The sequence below is a fragment of the Artemia sp. Qi Xiang Cuo genome, chromosome 8 (genome assembly GCF_049724085.1).
Source record: "Artemia sp. Qi Xiang Cuo chromosome 8, ASM4972408v1, whole genome shotgun sequence".
In the NCBI taxonomy this organism is placed as follows: domain Eukaryota; kingdom Metazoa; phylum Arthropoda; class Branchiopoda; order Anostraca; family Artemiidae; genus Artemia; species Artemia sp. Qi Xiang Cuo.
Window position 1 is genome coordinate 74,346,555 of NC_142801.1, and position 24,222 is coordinate 74,370,776.

The window sequence follows — 24,222 nt, forward strand, 5'->3', positions numbered from 1 at the left end:
AAATATGTTTTTGAGGAGGACACTCCCCCCCCCACAGCCCTCAGGGAAAGGGTTGTAAGTTATGCCCTGGGGGCATATAAGGTTTTTATAGAAAGCTTTGTCGTGGAAACTTCAAAAAAGGCTTATTCGATTGGAAATTCAAGGGGCTAGTGTTATTTTTAATAGTCAAAAGTGATTGGAGGGCAACTAACACCCCTCTCACGCCCACCTTTTCCCCAAACACATCCAATCAAAATTTTGAGATAGCCATTTTGTTCAACGTAGTTGAAAGTTCTTTAAATTAGGTCTTTGAGGATGACAACCCCCCCCCCCCCAAAGACCACAGGGCAAGGGTTGTAAGTTATGCCCTAGGGGCATAAAAAGTTTTTATAGAAAGCGTAGTCGTAGAAACTTCAAAAAGGGCTCATTTGATTGGAAATTGAAATGGCTAGTGCCCTTTTTAATAGTCGAAAGTGATTGGAAGGCAACTAACACCCCTTCCACGCCCACCATTTATCCAAACACATCCAATAAAAATTTTGAGATAGCCGTTTTGTTTGAAGTAATTGAAAGGTCCAGAAATTATATCTTTGAGGATGACACGCCCCCCAGAGCCCTCAGGGTAAGGGTTGTAAGTTATACCCTGGGAGCATATAAGGTTTTTATTGAAAGCTTTGTCGTAAAAATTTGAAAAGGGCTTATTCGATTGGAAATTCAAAGAGCTAGTGCCCTTCTTAATGGTCGAAAGTGATTTGAGGCCACTAACCCCCCTTTCACGCCAAACTTTTCCCCAAACAAATCCAATCAAAATTTTTAGACAGCCATTTCGTTCAACGTAGTTAAAAGTTTTAGAAATTAGGTCTTTTTGGATGATAACCACCTCAGAGCCCCCGGGGCAAGAGTTGAACGTTTTACCCTGGGGTCATATAAGGTTTATATAGATAGTGATGTTGTAGAAACTTCAAAAAGGACTTATTCGATTAGAAATTAGAAGGGCCTGTGCCCTTTTTAATAATCGAAAGTGATTGGAGGATAACTAACACCTCTCTCAAACCCATCATTTCCCCAAACACATCCAATCAAAATTTTGAGATAGCCGTTTGTTCGACGTAGTTAAAAAGTTCAGAAATTATGTTTTTGAGGACGACACTCCCCCCACAACCCTCAGGGCAAGGGTTGTGAGGGGAGTAAAAATACAAATGAATGTGCTTTGTCAGTTTAATACTGATATTTAGTAATCAAAATGTATATATTATTTGATTTATTAAAGCAATAAAAGTAAAAAACCTTTATAATTTTTCAGTAAAGTGCAGATTATGTTCTGGCCTTCAGAAGGCATAGGGGTTTTGAGTCCTACTCATGTTAATTTCTTCTCCTTTTAAGTTTAAATCAGTTATTAATTGTAACTTCCGTCGTTTTTGGGTTTCATTTATTTATTGGTCCTGATTTGTAGTAGTGTCCCGCTTGTCAGATTATTTGATTTTATTTTTGCTCATTTTTGGTTTAATGGAGTTCTTTACTTTTCTTTGAAAAACTTTTTTTTATGGAAAAAGTTTTTTAATTAATAAAAGAAAATACTCTGAGTAAAAGAGAACTGTCCATTACATTTCAATCCAGGAAACTGTTTACTTCAAACTTTTATTTAAAAATAAAATAAAACCCATAGACCTCAATTTTTAAAAGAAATTTAAAATAAACTAGGATCCAGTTTTGGAGTTCCAAATATGGTGAACATACACGAAAATATTCTGAAAATTTCCCCTAGTTTCGACTTCTAACTCTTTCTTTTATTAATTATGTCAAAGAGGCAGAAGTATTTAATCCTCTGTACTAAGAGCGCCTCCAGAGAGGTTCTCCAGGGGGGAGGGAAAATTACTACCAAGAGTTTTGTTTTTACCAAGATTTATATGGGAATTTTTCTCAAAATCTTTTATTTTATACATTTATAAAGCATTTTCTTGTTTTTCAGGGCAAGAGGACATCCCTCCCATGGTCCCTCCCTGGCGTCGCCCATGTTCTATATATAACAAAGGCGCACTGAGGAGGAATATGAAAAAGAAAAAGTGAAAGAGAGACATGTACACTGAAGAAAAGTATACCAATAAGCAGCTTAAAATTTCAAACAATCACTAATTCTTTCATTTTATCAAAGGCTTTAGAATATCAGAATATACAACATCAGGCAGAGAAGACTCAGAAGAAAGAAGAGAAATCAACAAAAAGAAACAATTTTATCCAACGATTAGCAAATCTACGCTTAAAAAGAAAAGACAATGGAAATAAAGACTAATAAGACACTGGCAAAAATGATAATAAATAGGCACTGATTAAATATACTAGTAAACAAAAAAAAACTTATATTGTTTTTGAGAGAATCCACATCTGGATGCTCGTTAGACTCTGGTTAAAATCTGCAACTTCTGCGTCAACAGGCTTAAAATTATACATGTTCCACAAGTCGAAGAATAATGTCCTATAATTTCAACTGTACTTTCCTAAATAAATTAATCACAGAAAAAAGCGGAAAAACCAATAATCCTAAATTCAGCTCTTTAATAACTAAACACTTCTAAGGTAACAAAGGGTGTTTTTTACTTTAAGAAACAAAGTGTTTTAAATTATTAAACACTTTTCTGTCATAACAACGGTTACACCTTTACAAGTGCGTTTGAATTCACGTTATTTGACCTATGTGTCCCCTAATATTGTCATCGACTTATTCTAATTCCTTGCTCACCACCTCCTCTGTTTCGTAATCAGATTTAAATTTTGGAACGGTATCAGTATATACAGATTCACTCATTGTTGAATCTGTCTGTTATTGAACATATTATATTCAAAGACAATATAAGCAATTTTCAAAGAGCCATATTTACAGACAACATTAGCTCTCTAATCATTTTTCAAGTATTTCAACCAACTATCATTAGCTGTTGAACTTTAGAGAAACTTGGCCTAAGAAGATTGCTTTATATAACAACATCTTACGTTTCGTGATGATATTTTTAACTAGTCAGATATGTATGATGACAATAAATTCAATTTTAATGCTTCACTAGATGAGATGATGAGATATACATTTATTAAAAAAGAAAACAAACACTATTCGCCTTTCGCCTGCCAAGAAAGACAATAAGCTTGAAAGGGCAAGCGAGGTTATCACTCTCAGCTAATCAAAATAACATTCATACCTTGCTACTCAACACACAAGAAAATTATCTGATGAAGGAATAAAGGAAAAAAGAGAGAAATAGGAAAAGACAAGAAGTAGATAGAAAAAAAAGAAAAAATAAAAAAAGCAAACTAACTCGGGGAAATACCTTAAATAGAATGACAACCCGGAGTGGGCATAACACCAAATTCACTCACGAGATAAAAGAAACTTCTTTGCCCGTGACTTGAAGGCCGGAAGACTAGGCGCATTTTTCACACATTCGGGCAATATATTCCAAACATGGGGACCATAATGGCGAATCACAAAAGATGCCCGAGTGGTGCTCCTAAACTCATGAGTTAAGTCATCAGCTTTTCTTGTATTATGATCATGAAGGTCTCTATTAAAAGTAAAAATATTTTCAAAAGCAGGGGTGAGCAGCTGATTGAAATATTTGTACGAGAAAATCGCGACTTGGTAATCTCGAATTTGGGATACATCCATTAACTTATTCTTTTTAAAATGCTCATGAGCAGGAACCTCATCAGAATCATCAAATTCAGATAATAATTTTACAGCTCTATTCTGAAGTTTTTGTACTCTTTTGAAACATGTAACAAAATTACTTGCCCATATAGAGCATCCGTAGCTAATATATGGGTAAAAAATAGAAAAATAAATCATTTTCAGGATCTTTTTGGGACTAGATTTTTAATTCTTCGCATCACCCCAAGGCCTCTGCTTAATTTTTCAGCTATTGCACTTGAATGGTTTTTCCACGACAGGTTTTCATCAATTAAAAACCCCAAATACTTCGTTGTTACTACTCTCTTTATCACATTTTCTTGAACCGTGATATGGTCATTTCCAGCACTAGAAGAAAGTCTAGAAAATATCATGAAAAAGGTTTTAGAAAAGTTTAGGGTTAACATATTTTGCTGAGAAAAAGTTAGAAATTCAGAAACTGCATTATGAATTTTATTATATAAAACATCAAGTGAAGGCGCTGCCAGAAAGAGCAAAGTGTCATCTGCAAAACAGGATGACACCAGCCTCTGACAGGTAATGTTTCACTCGATCAATGAAAATAATGAAAAGTAGAGGTCCCAAGATTGACCCTTGTGTGACCCCACACTCTACTTTCTTTTTTGAAGATAAAATGACCCATTCTGAACTATCTGATACCGATTGTGTAGATACGATGAAAACCACTCCAGACTTGAACCCTTCACCCCAATCGAGGCAAGAGCTTGAATAAGCTCTGAGTGGTCCACCGTATCGAACGCTTTTTTCATATCCAAAAACACAGTTGCAGGTATGAGACCAGCTTCAAATGCATCACTAATCCAATCAACCAATTTCAGAACTGCTATATCCGTAGATAGCCCTTTTCTGAACCCAAATTGATTTTCCATTAGAATTTTCTTCTTTTCAATATAATAACTTAACTGGGCATGTGCCACTTTCTCATAGAACTTAGAGAAAAATGGGAGAATAGATATAGGTCTTCGATTCGATGGGTCATCTTTTTTCCCTCCTTTATGAAGAGGAATCACTCTTGTAATCTTTAGTGCTTCCGGGAAGACTCCAAGATCTAAAGAAAGGTTGATGAGGTGCGTCAACACAGGTAAGACACTCGTTTTTGCGGACTTTATGAGTTTCAGGGAAAACTCGTCCATCCCGCTAGAGCTTGACTTCATCGTACCCAAGAATCGTGCCACTTCCCGTTCCGAATACCTTGCAAACTCAAAGGAATTCTGACTTACAGGCTGTCTTTTAATGACAGATCCAAAACTCGCAGATGTGTGTAGTTTAGCCCGCGCTTGATCGCAAAGTCTTTTTCCTTCATTTGCAAAATAACCACACAGAAATTCAGATATATCTTGAGAATCAGTAAGACGACCTCCTGTTGTCTCCATGACTCTCACCTCCTCCTTACTCTGAAATTTACCCAAAAGTTTATTTATTGTTTTCCATGTATTTTTCATATTCCCTTGATTTTCATGAAATTCATTTTGGAAATAAAGTTTCTGAGCATTCCGTTTTACTGAATTTAAAATATTCCGAAATCTTTTGAATTTTATAATATTATCATCTGAATGATCCTTTAAATAATTCACATAAAGTTTGTTTTTCTGCTTTATTGAAACTAGAATAGCTTTTGTTATCCATGGTTTCTTGGGAAAATTTCTATTAGGGTTTATTCTTCACAAGGGACTTGTTTTATTCATTACATTCGTCACTATCTCACTGAATAGGTCATATGCAGTATTTGGACACTTTTCCTTTATTACACTCGAGAAATTTGTTTCATCCATCATATTTGCGAAACTCTTTAGGTTTTTATTATTCATTTCACGGTAAAACGAAGTCCTTTCATTTCGTTTATTTTCCTTTGACTGATTTAGCTTTATTTTACTTATTAAAAGAAGGTGATCCGAGCCGTCGGACACGATCACATCTGCTTGGGATCTTTCAAGCAATCCACCAATAACGAAAAAATTATCAATGAAAGATGCCGAGAGATGCGAAATCCGAGTTGGAATAGTCACAAGAGGAAAACTATCATGTGACACCATCATATTAACAAAATCTAAGCTATTCGCTCTTTTTATAGTAAATCTATATTACAATCTCCCATCATAAATTTGTTTTTATTTTCATTATTAATTTTATCTAACAATGGTTCAAATTCATCAAGAAAAAAACTAATATCACATGACGGATTTTTGTAAATTAATCCCAAAATCAAGTTCCTTTCCCCTTCATTTTTTACTTCAATGAAAAGTTTCGATCCTACCTTCAAGCCACAGGGAAAGGTCATGCCTAACCCAATATTGGGTACCTTCATTAATCAAAAGGCCTAGACCGCCCCGCTCAATGGTTGTCCGTTCTCTTCGCTCGCAAATATATCCTGGGAAAGAAAAATCCCATGACAGTGACTTGCTAGAAACAAATTTCTCACAAAGGCCTACAATACACGGTTTCTTATCTACCGAACTTAAAATCTCACATAAAGAAGAATATGCCGTTCTTAGACCTTGACAATTCCAGAAAACGATCGCTCTTTCTGCACTCGCAGGATTTGAATACTCATAAAGATTATTTGGATTCACATAATTACTAGGGCGACAATTCAACGAAAAATTATCTATGCATTCATCATCCCCCGCAAGTGTGTCACGAGCTTGGCTTCCAAGAATAAACCGTTTTTTTTCGAATTCATTCAAAGGGTCATAATATATATTCGCACTCATTGAAGAGGGTGATTACCTTTACGACAAAAAAACATACTGATAGGCAGAAAGAAGAAGAGAAAAGAAAGAAAAAAAAAACGACAGAAACGGAAAATTTGCTTATAAAATAAAACGGCTAAAGCATGCAGGAAATTAATTAAACAGCACACTTTACACAAGACACACTTATGTTGCCAGATTCAACAAACGAACCACTACAGCCATAGCTCAAATTTTACGTATACCTCCCATTGAGTTTTTTCCAAAAAATGTCCCGTTATTCGACTAAACATTTCTGTTTCCAAGCTTACTCTTAGCCAAGTCAAGAATCCGTTTCTTTTTTGATGTTAGGTACTCGGTGACAAAAATTCCCGACCGAGCAAGCTTTGACTTACATGCAAACACTTTTCTTGCAATTTCAGCAGATTTGAACGCAACCAGCACAGGCAAAGGACGCTTTTGTGCATTTACAATGGTGTCCGAATCAGTATAATTTGCTCGAAATTTAAATACAGAAACTATTGCGGTAGAAGAAAAATCAGAAATTTGCATTTTATCTGTAATCACAATCAATACACACTTAGAGATGGGAAAACCTCCACTATGGTCAACACCTTGAAATACGAGCTGATTCAGTAGTTTTTCCGGCTCTATATCATCAAGACGGGTTTCAAGCTGTTCAACCCTATTTTCCAGGGCTAGGTTTGCGTTTTGAAGAGCCTGCAGTTTGTTTTCAATCTCATCAAACTTAGCCTAATACTGAACTAGTATAGAGTCGTGAATCTCAGAAACGATAGAGTTAACCATATCCGCACTATTTGACATTCCAACTTTTTTGCAAACTTCTTTTTCAATACAATTCTGGATACTGGATTTAAGTGTGTCCAAGTCCGATAAAAACAGAGTTTACTGAATTCACCGATGTATTTGGTAAACTCGAACCAGTAATCTCAAGATGCTTATGAGGAAAATCAGCTAATTCCGCAAAAGCGTTCGCAACACCTAATTCATTTTTCTTCTTAGCCTCCTTTGAAATGCTAACAAAGTTCGAAAACTGTGAGGCTCTTGTTGTCAAGATTTCATGGCTTCTGTAACACAATACAACGTAAGATATTTTATTGTTCTTGGCCTTAATTATGTCCAACATTTGGCAGGGCCATGGTGGATAACTTCAGAATTTTGCTAGAACAGCATCCTCTTCGAACTGAACCATTGAAATGTATTATCAAATAGACAAAAAACTACACTTAACTTTGAATAGGTAGGTCAACGTGAGCTTATGAATCACCTTATGATCGGTTCATCCGTCCAAATATCCAAAAAATTGTATCCAATTTCATTCAATATCAAGTTCATTATTCATTAATTATGTCCAACAAATCATATCCAATTTCATTCAATAGGTCACTGCGCTTTTGTAGGTAACAGGTTTTAGATGATGTAATACAAATCATACACAGGTCCTTTCGCTTTGAAAATACTTTATTAGTGTTTATACTCTATTTGTCAGGTCGTCATCGATCGGATACGTTGATTTATCTGGAAGTACCTTTTACTACACCTATAAAGGACTCACTGGTTACTTGGTCTGAAAAAGGGGGTCAGTGGCGTAAGCTCAACTAGAGTCGACCCAGCTCTAAATGGGTACCTGGAGAAATCTGAGGAAGGTAAACAGGAAAGGTGTGCAAAAGCACAGAATGGCTGGCTCACAGACCCCCCCCCCCCCCATTGCACTTCACGGCTATAGGGCCTGAAACGGAAATCAACAGTGCCGATAGGGACTACAAAGTCCAATGCCTTATTCTTTACCTTTACCTCTAATCAAGGGAACACTTCATAGGACATATACGTTGCTTGTCATATCAAAAAGGCAGTTTGATATTATCTGCTTTACAATGCAATGTTTCGCTCCATATATATTTACTAAGCCAGTTTGGGAGTTTTTTTTAACAAGACTGAATATCCATAGACAGTTGTTTAGATACTTCAAATTTTGCCTTGCCCATCCCCTATAAATCACAAATAGTTAAATTGCTGAAAAAACATATAAATATTTTATATTACAGGGAAAACGAATGAACAATCGACGAGATTAAAAAACCGCAGAGGACATATCTTTGATTTTCCTCTAAGCTATTGTGTTGCTATCCCACTTCCTTGATTCCTATGTTGTACTTACTCTGATTTTACGTGAATTCATTTTTCGTTTTCTTGTTATTTCATTTGTTATACTTTTGTTTGTGTGTATTTTTTTCTGTTTTTACAGAAAAAAGAATAAAGTTTGTTAAGAGAGAAAAAATGAATTATTATTGTTCATTTTCGGCCAACCGTCTAGGGCTAAACGGAAAGCGGGTCGTCCTCGGTTGGAGTAAGAGGATGCCGTAGGGAAAGATTTAAGGGAAATGGAAACTGCCAGGGAGGGTGTAAAGCGAGAGGCTTTGAATAGATTGGTAAGGAGGAGGAGCGTGCATAGCTGCGTTGGCCTCAGGCGGCTTGGTGCTGCGGTGAGTTGTTGTTAGTAGTAGTTGTAAATTGTTTATATTGCAGGCCGTTCAAAAATATACTTAAAAATGAGATGTGTTTCATTTCTCTACTACTCCAAGCTCCATGCTAGAAATTTAAGGTAATTTTGTTTAACTATTTTTATTAATCACAGTTTTGACATTACATTTGGAACAATATTCAAACGATAATCTACGCTACCTTTCAACCATATACAGGATTGTATGTAAAAATTTGTCCCAGGGTTGTTAAGGGGGTCATAAACCGGGAGGAAATCATAAGCACTAATCTGAATAAAATACGAAAAAGGTAAATTATATCAAAGTAGAGGGAATCACAAAATAAATATTTAAATTTTTAAGCCTTTGGTGATGCATCTGATTGTATCGGCAATTAAATGATAAATTAGGTATGAAAGATTTTCAACACCGTACATTTAAGTAAAAAAAAAAATCCGAAGAGCCTTATGCCTTTCCTCAATCACATCCGGTTGCCTCAAAATTGCCTCAGGAGAGGTGCAAGACCCTTTATATTTTTTGTTTTTATTTGTTTTTATCTTCCACAGATTTTGGTCATCGTTTGTTTTTTACCCAAAAATCCCCATGTTGAAAATTTTTCTGAGCTTAACTATTCATGCAATTTCTGCTTCTGCTCCGAATTTTACAACAATTACTACTACTAACCAATCACTGCAGCACCAAGAGGCCAAGATAGCTCCACACGCTCCCCTTCCACATAAACCACTTCAAAGGTTCTCTTTCTTCCAGTCACAGGAAGTTCCAGTTTCTTTAAATCCTTTCTTGTGATCCTATTTATGGATGAGCTGGTTTTCATTTGGCCCCAGATAGACAATCAAAAAGCACAATCTTCGGTAATATGCCACCCTTTATCCGTAAAACATACCGTGGTCCTCTTACCCTTTCTTTCATTATAGTCCTAGGAAGTAGAATCGAACCACATTTTTCGTACAGCATATTGTTTGATATAGGGTGAATCAATCGAGTATCTAAAATTGTCCTTAAACTATTCATCTACCAATAATTTGACAAAGCTTATTCAGCCTTTCGACTCTTTGTCGCAGATGTGTGCAGCCTTTCGATTCTGCAGATCAAAAGGCAGGAACTTTTTTTTTCAACTGCAAAAATAAAACTATGCTTTCCGAAAACACCCTACCTAGACAAGTGAATCTATCCACTTGGTCAATTTTCTTGCTGCCTAATATCACCGTCACGCGACAACCCAAAATCAATCCAATCTTTCATCCCTTAATTCTATGACTATCCACGTTAGTTCTGCCCTAGGAATGACCTATGGATGGATGATAGATATATTTATCTATCAACAAATGTAATGACATCATTTTTATACAATCTAAAACGGGCTTATCCCAGATTTGCCTCTCAATTACTGGGACTATCTGTCTTAGCTTTTTCTACAATTAGCCATGTCTTAATGCCTGCAAAATACTTGATTTTAATTCTGTCTTGGCTTTACTCGGACTATCTGTCTTGGTCTTTTCTACAATTAGCCATGTCTTGATGCCTGCAAAATACTTGATTTTATTCCTTATTATTCCTAGTCTAAGCGACTTAGTCTTCTTAGCATCATTTTTCAAACATATTTTAATATTCCTTGCCATTAATACCTCCAAAATTCCTTCATTTTGCTAAGCATTTTTATCTAGGACACTCAAATCATCCAAGTCTAGGAAAGTTTTGACTACCCATTTGATACCATGTTCTCCCAGTACCTTTGCCAGGTATCTTAGAACAAAGACCATCGGAATAATCCATATAGTCGGGGAGAAGACATAACCATTCTTACTCTTTATCCCATGCTCATCAAACTACGAACCGCACTTCCTATCTTAACCGCAACAGTATAATTCTCGCTCATAGCATTAATGGCTTTAATGCACTTATTTAATATACCATACAAGGATAGAACCTTCACTAAAGCTTTTCTTTAAGCTCAATTAAAACTCTGGTTATATCTTAAGAAATTGGATACTAGAGGGATCTGATGATTCAGATACCTCTTAATTATTAACAAACTCTAATTGGGATAACAACCTGTCCTTTTCTTAAAAAGGACATCGACAAGTCTAATGATCACCATGCCAAGTAACCTGCTTTCAACAGAAATCAAGCTAATGCCTTTATAATTTCCATACTCACTCTTGCCATCTCTCTTACAAAGGGGTTTAATTAAAGTTTCGCTAAAAACAACAGGTACTCCCCCTTTTTCATAAATTATATTCATAATCTTCCGTAATTTATCTTCAACTTTGCAGCCACAATATTTGAAAACTCATTAAACACGTTATCAGCACCTCAGGCCTTATTACTTGTAACTGTTCTAGTACTGTATCTAACTCTTTCTCGCAAAATAAGTCTCCTTCACTTCCAAATTGTCTAATTTTATTTTATTTTTTTCTACATCGTTAACATAAATATGTATATACTGGAAATGATCTATTATTAAATTGCAATTTTTGCATGCTAAATTTAATTACATATTTTTGGGGGGATCACAAAATATTATTGCTTTTATTATTTAGATAGCGGGATGTAGGTCAGCTTCCTAAGCTCAGATATTGAGGAATGAAAGGATTTGAAAAATACTTTTTACCTCTGTTGTTGCTCATTTTTTTTTTTTTTTTTTGAGTGGATGTTGTAAGGATGATGGGTAATATGTATCAATTCAATTTCTAGTTAGTAATACCTTTACAGTAGGAGATGTTCTTTATGATGATTTACTTCCGGAAAGTATAAATGCTAATTTTTCTCCGCAAAGAGATAGTTGTTATCTGGATGTGATTTCTTGAGGATTAGAGGTGAATGCAAGGTTGTTTTGCCTGTGTCATTGGAATTGCCATGTAACTTCAACGTATTATGAAATTCTCCAGTTAATTGATAATGTGAATAGTAAATTTGATGTAATTGGCCTTTGTGAAACTTTTTAACTTCTGAGCGTGTTCTGTCGCTATATAATTTTCCAGGATACAGGCTTATTGTAAGGAATAGAGAGAGAATTGAACGTGGAGGTTTGGAAATTTTGGTTAAGGACCATTTTGTTGCTAAAATAAGGGAAGATCTATCAGTTTGGATAGAAGATAAGGTGAAATCTTGTACTTTTGAGATGAAGGTTGGTGGAGAGGATGTAGTGATTACAGAGAATTATCAGCCGTAGAGCAAAGTTTGGTAGGAGTTTGAAAATGGGTTCAGTAGTTAAATGGAGGCAATGGAATTGAGTAATCTGGATTGCATTTGCATGGGGGATTTGAATTTTGATCTTCTAAGTTTATATAATGATAATTTAGATTTTTTTAAACCTTTTCGCCAGTTATGATTTTTATCCATTAGTTGGGATTCCGACTCGTGTTACAGGACAGTCAGCTACACTTATTGACAATATTTTCGTGCGATCCCAGGTATTACATAGCTGTTATGCTGACGTTATAGTAAGTGAGGCTTCCGATCACTTTCCTATAGTAGCAGTGATTTCATGTCCGTATGCGATAAAGCAGAACAGGACAAAGGTTAAAAGAAGGCAACTAAAAAAAGAGAACCTACAGAAGTTTAGAGAGGAACTAAGTATCGTTTCATGGAAACCAGTTTATGAAGAATCTGAAAGTGCTTCTGTGGCATTCGATAAGTTCATGGACATATTGCAGCCAATATTTGAGAGAACTTGCCCAGTAAAGAGCACAAAGGTGAGGAAAAAGGATCCCTGGAAACCTTGGGTAAATATGGAGCTACTAGACTTAATTAGAAGGAGAAATACATTGTATTTGAGTTACTTAAATAGTAACCATAGTCAAGATCTAACTGAATTTAAACAAATCCGTAATAAAGTAAATCGGCTAAGGCGGTCATGCATCCGCAAATATTACGGAGAGAAATTTAAGGAAAACAAAGGCAATACGAAAGTGACTCGGAATATTATAAATGGAGTCGTAAATTAGAAGAAACAGACCGAGATTCCTGCTAGTCTGATCTTTGATGGTATATTTGTTCATGGAAATTATGAGGTGGCTTATTTGTTTGGTGAATATTTTTCTAAGATTGGTGAACCAATAAGTGAGAATCCATACGATGAAAATAATGAAATTAATAAGACGTTTAGTGATGAAAAGGGAGTTGGATTGGAAATGTCTGAAGATGAAACGAACATTGAAAAATTAAACCAGATAATAAGATTGGTAAAATCAAATTCTTCAGGGAATGATGGAATTAATCTGTAAACGTTCAAGCATGTTATGGTATATTTGTTGCCTTGTATTGTTTATTTGATTAACCTTTCTTTGAAGAAAGGTGAATTTCCTACTCGGCTCAAAGGTTATTCCGCTTCACAAAGGGGGTTCAAAGACTGATCCGTCTAATTGGAGGCCGATTTCAATATTGCCCCTATTTGCTAAGCTGTGTGAAAAAGTGATGCATCGACGACTTTATAACCATCTTACTACTTACAGTTTTCTTAGTGATACCCAGTTTGGATTCAGGAAAAAACACTCTGCAATACATGCAGTCCAGCACCTAACAGATTTCACCAATGGAACTCTAGAAAAAACCGTACTAGTACTTTCAGTATTTATAGACTTTAAAATGGCTTTTGACACGGTGGTTGATAAGATTCTGTTAAATAGGCTAAGCCGTTTAGGAATCCAAGGGTTTATTGGGAATTCGTTTGAATCTTATCTTTACCAGCGCATTATTCGAGTCTCTATTCAAAATTCTATTTCAAAAACTTTTATCGTTAATTCTGGTGTGCCTCAGGGTTCCGTGCTTGGCTTACTTCTTTATCTAATTTACGTTGATACTATGCGTTTTTATATATCAGATGCACTGATAACGTCTTTTGCTGATGACACGGTGTTTACGATTACAGCTACTTGTCTGAACCAGTTAATTGAGATGACAAATAAGGCCATCGCTGAATTGATAAGTTTTACAAATTCCAGTTATTTGGTAGTGAATATTTCAAAAACAAATTTCATGACATTTTGTAGAAATGGAGTTTCATGTGTTTTAGCTAATAAAATTGTTTTTGATGGTGAATTTTTAAAGCATGTAAATGGTGTTAAATACTTGGGCTTTAGTCTTGATTTTAGTTTAAGTTGGAAATCACATTGTGATCTTGTGGCAGTTAAGATTTCAAGAGGGTTGGGCGTGATAAGAAGACTGAAAAATCAACTACTGTCAAATGTTTTACTTTTACTATATCATTCTATTGTTAGCCCTTATTTATCGTATGGTTGCATGCTATCGACTAGTAGTTTTATTTCAAGTTTTAGAAAGGTCCAGATTTTACAGAGAAAAATAGTTCGTATTTTAGGTAATTATATTTAGTTTGAAAATAGCACGTTGAATTGCTTTACAAGTTTGAAAATTTTCAGTATTTATCAGTTGTGGGATTACCAGTTAGCAATTTTTAAATATTAATGTTTGAATAAGTATTTACCAGAGGTATTTTGGGAAACTTTTAGAGCTAATTCCTCTGACCACGGTTTGGAGATTATAAATACGAATGACTTTTCATCTGAGCTCCTGAATACTGAATATGCTGTATTTTTGGCTTGTTTTGCGGGACCGGGGGTGTGGGATTCCCTCCCGGATGCTATTAGACAAGCTGACAATGTAAGCCAGCTCAAGAGTAGATGGAAGCGTTACCTTTTGGGTGATAATTTGAATGATTAGAAATTTGAATGTGAATGATGTTTGGTATGAAAAATGTTTGGGCAGACAAAGGCCGCATTTTTGCGAAATTACCCAGCCAAAGTGCACCGCGTTGGCTCTATGGCTTAGCTGATACTTATCGATTTTGTCATAGTTGATTAAGTTCGAAGTATCTCATTTTTTTTCTCTTTACCTCTGTTGTTGCTATTTTTTTTTTTTTTTTTTTTTTTTTTTTTTTTTTTTTTTTTTTGTGTCGATTTTGTAAGGATGATGTCCGATATTTCTCACTTCTGATTTCTAGAGAGTAATCCTTTTAGAGTAGGAGATGTTCTTTATGTTGATTTATTTCAAATGTTGATTTTTCCCCGCAAAGAGATAGTTGTTATGTGGATGTAGATCTTTATAATAATGGATTTGCAGCCATCTACACAAACCATCGGGTTTGTGTAGATGGCCGCTGTAAATTTGTTTGTATTTTTTTTTATGCTAAATAAATTAAATTGAATTAAAAAAAAAACAAAAAAAACTAGATGTTGCAACGTTCTTACGTATCTACAGTGGTTTAAAAAAAATTCGATCACCCCACAAATGATTACCAAAAATATGCACAAATATAACAAATGTAACATTTGGAATATTATAACACTTTTTTCAAAGCTTTGAATTAATTTGATTTGATTTGAGAAAAGACATTTTCCGCAGTTCACGACTTCCAAAACATGAGCTGAAGCCCTCAAAAATGGATTCTTGGCTAGACCAAATTCGTCTTATATCCTTTAAGCTGTTAGGATATAATTGTAACATCGTTAATTATTATTATTGTTAAAAGTAGTTAATTTTGAATGAGTCTTACCTGTGCATCCAATACTTGTAATAGAGTTCTTTGAATGATAACAATGAGTGATTTTCAATTAAATCAAGTAATTTTTCTAGTTGATTCAAGACTTCCGCAATAAATTCTTCTGAACTTAACTGAGTTAGGCCGTATTGTTGTAGACGTTGATTTATAGACACACTTGGGGCAGGATTGTCGAGGTTCACTCCTAGACCTAGATAATAAAAGTTGCTAAATAGCAAAAAGTAAGAGAAATGGAAAGCCAGAGAGAGAGAGAGAGAGAGAGAGAGAGAGAGAGAGAGAGAGAGAGAGAGAGAGAGAGAGAGAGAGAGAGAGAGAGAGAGAGAGAGAGAGAGAGAGAGAGAGAGAGAGAGAGAGAGAGAGAGAGAGAGAGAGAGAGAGAGAGAGAGAGAGAGAGAGAGAGAGAGAGAGAGAGAGAGAGAAGTACTACATCACAGTTTTAATATTCACAGTCTCAATCCTTATATGCGCTACATGCACGGAGGAGGGGGCGCTTATGAAGTCCCTTTATTTGAATACTTTCCACCGCAATAACTGGACCAAGAGCAATTTAAACATTTTAATAATTTTTTTTAACTTGAACAGTTTTTCTGCTATTCAAAAGAGAAGAAAACAGAGTAAATTCACTATTTTAAGTAAATAAATCATGATTTGAAAAATGTAGGTACGACCATTTCTTTTATATACCATGTCAATTTGCACATCGGTTTGGCAGGGCACTAAAATTACTTATCCCCCCATACCCTAAGAGATAATTTCTAGGTACACTTACGGTACTCTTATCAGTTTTCTAGCACTTTCTGTGTTGTCAAGTCAAACAGATCTCACTAACTGAATATCCTTTTCTTTAGTAAACAGCTTTTAATTTGATTTCTATGCAGCCCACACTCAATTTTCGATCAAATACATGTTGGCGACAGCTAATTAAGAATGTGCAAGAGAGGCCCAAGAGAAGAAGATGAATAAAGTGTTCATTTACAAAGACAGAACCGTGACTTGGATACATTATTGTAAGGAATCAAGCATCATACACTCAAGCACAGTACTTGTCTCTTATTTTCTTTTGACTTTTAGTAAGAAAAAAGAAAATGATTATTTTCTACATGGAGTGTCAAACCAAGACTGGAATTATCACATTTTTTTTTTAACATGAGAAAAGCTCATAAGATCGGCTAGATAGGTGGTCAATGTGTTTACTAGTTATATGCTATTAAATAGCCCAGCCATAAAACCAAAAATGAAAAAAGTCACAATTGTTCGAGTAAAAATGTGTCAAATATGTAATTTATTAAACTCATTCTCTTTGAAAAAATGCATGTACTTCAACAACTCAATGCAAAGTCACTTTAGAATTGAATTGAATTTATTGAAAAAAAAACAAGAAATATATAACTATTTAACAAAATCTACAGTATTTTACATACAACAAACACTTCAACTTAGTCTCCCCCGTAAGGCTCTATGGTCAGGAAAAAACAGGGGAGAAACCAAACAAAAACGAACAAATACATCCTCATTTTCTTTTAAATAACATACTCACATTAGAAACCCAAAAAATCCCCCCTAAGAAAAAATCTAGGCAGGGGAGTAGCATATGATTCCACCTACAAAAATAAACAACGGACCCACTCCGGAGACATCAATTCCTCGGAAAACCGTAGAAATCTTAATTATTGGCAAGAAATTATCATACATACTTTTTAAAGATCCCAAACGAGTGGCATAACCCTGAGTACCAACCAAATTTCCATGTCTTAATTACAAATTTGTAGTCTTACCCTAAGGTTACATTGTTTAGTTTTCACGAAAAAATACGCCTTTTTCCAACATACAGCAAAATTTGCGAAGGGCGAAGCATCGTTCCGGTTTACCTTAAAGTCATATTGGGAAGCTCAGCCTCGGCTGACCGTCACAAAGACATGGGACCCATTAGCGAATTGTCTCAGGGGGCTGGTCCCCATCGAGAGCTATTGAAACCCTACGGTTTGACTATGAAATTTGATTTGAAAGACAATAAAATCTTACATCCCCTGTGTCAGCAGGGTTTTCAATCAAAGCAGGTAGCACCACAGGGAACTTCTTAAGCTACCAAATTGCCTAATTGATATTTCCTTTGAGCTGATTTTTAGAGTTTTTCTAGCAAATATGCTAAAATATTTTAGAGACTACCCTTTCCTGAACTTTAAAAAGAAAATCCTACTCGGTTTTATCGAAAAAACTAAACTCACACCTTCTAATGATGTAAGTTTCATTAAAACAGAATACCTCTATTTCAACCACTAAACAGGAGAAGTTAAGTGATTTTTCTAAGACTTCCTGGAAAGTAGGTGTCGGTTTTCAGTTTTCTGTCGCTTATTGTCACAATTTATGCCCACCATTTCCCCAAACACATCCAATCAAAATTTCTAGATAGCTATTTTGTTCAGCGTAGTTGATTTCAAGATAGAAATTATGTTTTTGAAGGAGAATCTCCCCCATAGCCTTCAGGACAAGGTTTGTAAGCTATACTCTGGGTGCATATAAAGGTTTTATGGAAGGTTCTGTCATAGAAGCTTCAAAAAGGGCTCATTCGATTGGTAATTCGAAGGGCTAGTGACCTTTTTAATAGTCGAAAGTGATTGGAGGACAACTAACCTTATTGAGGTCTATTATCCAATCTTTACAAGTTATGACAAAACTGCCCAATCAATTCTAAATAGTTTGACCACACAAAGTAAAAAAGTTTATAGTGGACGAGATACGGTGATCCTTTAAGGTATAGTTTGACCTTAAGCCTTTGTCAGCTGATACGGGCACTTTTGCTACACCCAAAAAGCGGGAACCATATCATCTGTAAATCCCTGATGCATAATAATGCATCTAAGGTTATCCCTGGTCTAGGCTCTTCAGATTGTTTTGTTTTTATTTCCTTTGTACTCGCAACTTCTACTGAGAACAATCAATGGCTATATGGTCGTAATATCCAGTTTTTGGATGATTTTACCTTAGTTAACTATATTGTAAACCCCTATCTGTACATTTTTCTCTTTCATCAAGAGAAGCAAGCGCTTGGATATGCGTCATTCAGACAGGATTTAAGACTAGACATATTTTTTTATATTTTATTTACCTAATTTTTTTTATACTGAACCCTTTATTAATAAATTGAAGGTGCCATATTTACGGACCCTAGGTTTCAGATGGGATGGCAGTATCAATAGCGTATAACTGAAAACATTTAAGAGAGGAAAAAATATAGCCTGGTGGTAATTCTTGGGGTTGATCTCTTAGGGAACTGAATCCTCGTCACACTCCCAGATAGTTAGAATTCGTCCTTACGAAAATTTCAAAATTCCTAAGATACAATATGTTCCAAAAGATGGCATTACAAAATATAGCCTCATTCTTGATTATAATTAAAATTATTCAAAATTAACCATCGTTGTTCTAAACTAATCGTATTGCTTTTAACAACAAAATTACGAGACGGCCCACAAAATTACGATTACGGCCCACAAAGATTACGGCCCACAAAATTAAATTACTCAGTGTTTATTGTCAAAACATTGAGAAATTATGCACATATTTGAAGGAGACGAATGAACTATATTCCCCAAGCAACTACTTCAACAAAATGAAATAGTTTACCAATCCCCGTTTCTAAGAGCAAGTTTCTAAGAACCAAGCAACTTTTTTAAGAGAGGGGGCCCATCTTGAAAAATACCCCTTTTTAGCCCTTAAGCCAAAAAGTGTATCTCTTTTTTGCGACTGAAGATAGACCCTTTCCCCTGAAAAGAAAAATTTATTGCCAAGTTTGGTAAACGCCAATCCTTTGGCGCTTTCAAAAATAAACTAAACAATTTTATCATAAGTGAAACAAATTGTAGACATTTGAGGCTTTTTACTTACTGTCACAATTTTGAATGATCTTCCAGAAGAGGTTATCCCAAAATATGTCGTCTTGCCCGCTTTATGAGAAGGTATAATATAAATTTAAGAATAAAAACAAAAATAGCCAGGACTAGCGGCATATGGTCATATGAAATTGTCAAGAAATATAATATAAGAAAAGAGGTCTTTAAGTTTATTTCCATTATTTATTCTTTCATTTTTTTAAGCATTAATTCTTTTCAGATTAAAGCGTAAGTACATCGAGTGTAAATAATTATTCATATATTCCTAATTACTATTATCACACCATAAAAGAAAACTATACAATTTTTTTCTGATTTTTTTTTTTTTTTTTTTTTTTTTTTTTGGGTGTTCTAATTGTTTCTATTCCTCAAATAATACCCCTCCCTTAAGTTTTGTATGTATATGAATTTTGAAAAAAAATTTCTGCTGGTGCTATTCACGAGCTATTCCCGTTCTATTCTATTCTCTTTCAGTTACTAGTCATCTTTGTCAACTACTTTTTTATTATTTACTTGTTATGTTCTCTATTATACCATTTCATTCATTTTCTTTTTGCTCTTTTCTTCCATCTTGTTCTTTTCCCTTTTTGTTCTTCTTTTTCTTGTTCAAGAATTTTCAACGTTATAATGTGAATATATGTATTATTTTCAAACGTTATTTTCAACGTTATAATGTGAATTGTACTACCCCCCCCCCTCAAACCCTCTAGACAGCTTAAGTGTAATTTAGCTTTTATATGTGTTTTGAGGAGTGGTTTTCAAGATAACGACACAAAATTAAATCATCACAATGATCAAGATTACTAGAAAGAACTAATGAAAGTAGACTGATTGTTTAATAAATGATGTCAATTCATGGAAATCTCAGCGATTTTCAATTCCTCAACGCTATAATGATAAAAGAGAAAAAGTTTCACAATATTTATTTCATATATGCACGCCCTCCTTATTTCGCTATAAACCTATATACAAACAACTTTTAAAATTACATAATTTACTGTTCTCGCCCCAGGTACTGTGGGGGACATGTCACCTCTGGAGGTACTTTTACTGGACCTTGTAACCATTCAGAACAAAAGGGTCATCTCAAAATGTTGGTCAAATATCTCCGGAGGTTATTGGGAATGTAGCAAATAAGTTTATGTGAGGAGGGGGAGCTGGTTACCCTCCAATCACTTTCCATACCAATCATCCTTATTCTTATACTGCATTGGGTAAGTAAAACCCCGACGTTGTCTTTCTGAATGCTTCGTAAAATTACTAGTCAAACTTGAAATAAAGAACAGGTAAAAGGAGGAGTTAGCTCCATTGCTCCATCCTCAACCTTTTCTGAGCCATTCTATTTATATGCTAGTTTTACAATTTATCTGTCTATTTTACATTAAAAGTAAGAATACGTTTAGGTATTAGCTTTTTTAATTAATTAAAACATGTCCCCCTTCTAAATTGCGTTTGTTAACACTAATTACAAGAAATTACAAGCCAATCAGAGAATATACATCTCTTTCGATTCTGCATTGGCTAAGTATATCCCTCAAGCTTGTATTTATTAATGTTTTTAGGAGAGTTTTCAGTAAGGCTTAAGAATAAAAAGAAGGGGTAGCACCATCCTATACCTAAGCAACTGTATTTATATACCAATTTGAAAATATTTTTCATTTTTTAAATAAAAATATTTCTCATTCCAAATTCAGTTTTGTCACGCTGTTCACATGAAGTTACTTACCTACAAGACAACATATATCTTTTCCTATGCTGCATTTGGTCAGTACACCCCCAACTTTATTTTTCTGGATATAGATATCATTCGGCCATTTCAAAGCAACGGGAAAATCCTACAAAAGAACCTGAGTATAAAATGTTTCCGGATTTGTCTGTAAATAAGCGTAAAATTCTCACCAAACAATGGGACAGAGATAGGGGAAAAGAAAAGACTCTCCTTTTTGTGAAGTAAATAATAAATCATAAGCTGAATTTGATTGAATAAAAATGAGACAAGAAATTGGGCTATTTAAATTCAATGCAAACATTTTCCGAGAAAGAGAGATAAAGAGAAAAAAATATATAAGAAGAGAGTTAGGTGAAAGATAAACTTCGCATTTCTGACTCGTCATACGAACATGCTTGTTTTTCTTCAGCGATAACAATTCTTCCTTTTAATGCAACAATTCTTTTCTAATTTCAAATTTATATTTCAGGGAAAATTATTCCTTTAAACAAATACAAACACTTGTAAAAGAGAGGCCAAGGTAATCAGAACGAAATATATATATATATATATATATATATATATATATATATATATATATATATATATATATATATATATATATATATATATATATATATATATATATATATATATATATATATATATATATATATATATATATATATATATATATAAATAATATATACAAATAAAATGAAAATAAAATAAGATGAATAAAATAGAATGAAAATACCCAAACGTTTGGATTCATGAGCCTTAATAAGCGGGAAAACAGAAAGTAGAATGAAAAACTAAAGCATAAGAGAATATAACATAAAAAGGTGAATAAAGAAAAAGAGACAAAGATGAGGAAAAGGAGAAAAAAACTAATATTGACATTAAAAAATTAACAGACTAATATGTCAGACGTAGTAAAAATTACCATAAAAACACTTTTTTCCTTATGACGAAACAATTCTTTTTTATGCTCATATTTATTATCAAAAAGCAGATTTAACTTAAGTATTGATTTTTTTTATTCACAATTGGAAACGCAGTTTAGTCCAAGAAATCATTAGTGCACTTTGAGAAAAATGGAATTTTTTTGTGTTTCGTGATATAAGGAATATTTAGACTCCCAGGTGTAATAAATTATTTCAAAGGAGCAATGGAGAGTCTTATAAAATATCCTTTGAACACTTTGTACAAAAACTTTGGTCAGTGGGGTACCTCAGGTGTGAGGCAAGGGGAGGCGGATGTTCAAAGGCGGCTCCAACACTTTTTCTCTAGGAATCTTTAGACCAAGAATTATTTACGAGAAGCTAAGAGGAGAACCATCTTTTATCTTTTGAAAACTCTCTTCAAGACTTTAAAGACCATAGTGCTCATGGTATGGAATATAATAGTGCCCATGATAAAAAATGACCATAGTGTTCATGGTAAAAAATATAAATGTTTTTACTTTTATAACTTTAATAAATAAAATAATATTAACATTTTGATTAATAAATATCAGTATATTAAACTGACAATGCACATGAATTTGAATTTTTTTCAGTAGAGTGCAAATTTTGTTCTGGCCTTGGGAAGGCATAGGGATTTTGTGCCCTATTTATGTTAATTTCTGCTCGTTTTTAGTTTGGCTCGGTTATTTATTGTAATTTCTGTTCGTTTTGGGTTTTATTTATTTATCGATGCTGATTTGTGGTAGTTTCACGCTTGGTAGATTATTTGATTTTATTTTTGCTCATTTTTGGTTTAATGGAGTTAATTACTTTTCTTTGAAAAACTTATTTTCTGGAAAAGATTTTTTTTAATTAATTTCTGTTCGTTTTATATTGACATAGTCTTTTTAGGAAAAAAGAAAATAATAGTTTAAATCTATAACTTTAATAAATCAAATAATATTAACATTTTGATTACTAAATATCGGTATATGTATATTAAACTGACAATGCATATTCATTTGTATTTTTAAATAATAATTTAAATATTTTCGTTTTTTTAAAGACTTTATAGTTAGGCCTGCTATTTTTATGCTGGAGAAAATTTTTCAGCAATTTTTAACAACATACACCCTTGTAAAAATCTGGACACAAATAGTAGTGTATACCATTCGCAAGAAAATATGTTTACTTTCTTTGATAGCTTGGATACACTTAAGATATTTTGATTTGGTTAAATTTTAAGAGCAGAAGTAGTCCTGAAAGTTTGAACATAATACCCTCAGTTGTTCTTGGGATACTGCTGAGATGCCTTATTGGGAATTAGCTTTAATACAATGCATTTTGATTTAATCTTAAGGGAACATTAAGTTTTTAAACATAATGGGCAAATGGGAGGGTGGGCGTGGGAGGAAGATTAGTTACCCTTCAATCACTTTAAACAATTTAAAGGGCCATAGCCCTTTCTATTTTCAATCGAATGAGCCCTTTTCGAAGTTTCTACGACAACTTCTTCGATACGAAGTGCTCTGGTCTAAAAAAAAATAATAATAATACATTGTACCCACATTGCTCTTTACTATAAAAATTTCAAGCCTTCCAATCCATTTTGAATATTAGAAAAAGTGATATCACTTACTATTTCCAATTAAATGATCCCTTTTTGGGTTTCTATGACAATGTTTTCTATAAAACCCTTATATGCCTCAAGGGCAAAACTTAGAACCCATGCCCTGAAAGCTGTGAGGAGGTTGTCATCCTCAAAAACCTAATTTCCAGAACTATCAACTACGTTTAACAAAATGGCTATCTCAAAATTTTGATTAGATGTGTTTAAGGAAATGGTGGGTATGAGAGGGGTGTTAGTTGCTCTCCAATCACTTTCAACTATTAAAAAATGCACTAGCCCTTTCAATTTCCAACTGATGAGCCCTTTTGAAGTTTCTACGACAACGCTTTCTATAAAAACCTTATATGCTCCCATGGCATACCTTACAACCCTTGCCCCGAGGGCTGCCGGGGGGGGGGGTGTGTCATCCTCAAAGACCTAATTTCCAGAACTTTCAACCACGTTGAACAAAATTGCTATTGTCAAGTATTTGGGATAAATTCGAGAAGCCTTTTCCAGGTCTCATGTTACCAGAGTTTGTTATATATATTTCAACGAGAGCTCAGTCCAGGGGGGGGGGTACGTTTGGGACTAAGGCTAGTCGTGAGAAACGGTTCTTTCCCAGGCCGGTCAAATAGCGAATTGCTGGGACTTCCGATT

At 34.3% G+C, this 24,222-nt stretch overlaps 1 protein-coding gene across 1 annotated transcript in view; it reads right to left on the reverse strand.

Moving 5' to 3' along the window:
• Positions 1-5,995: 5,995 nt before the first annotated feature.
• Hcs (holocarboxylase synthetase-like protein) overlaps positions 5,996-24,222 on the reverse strand; it is a 259,065-nt gene continuing 240,838 nt past the window's right edge. Inside the window, exons 5-7 of the mRNA XM_089093093.1 lie at positions 21,025-21,133; positions 15,403-15,598; positions 5,996-6,047 (exon numbers count right to left, since the gene is read on the reverse strand). Of these exons, the coding sequence (XP_088949219.1) occupies positions 6,011-6,047; positions 15,403-15,598; positions 21,025-21,133 (342 nt within the window). The 3' untranslated portion in view covers positions 5,996-6,010. The remainder of the gene's footprint in view (positions 6,048-15,402; positions 15,599-21,024; positions 21,134-24,222) is intronic.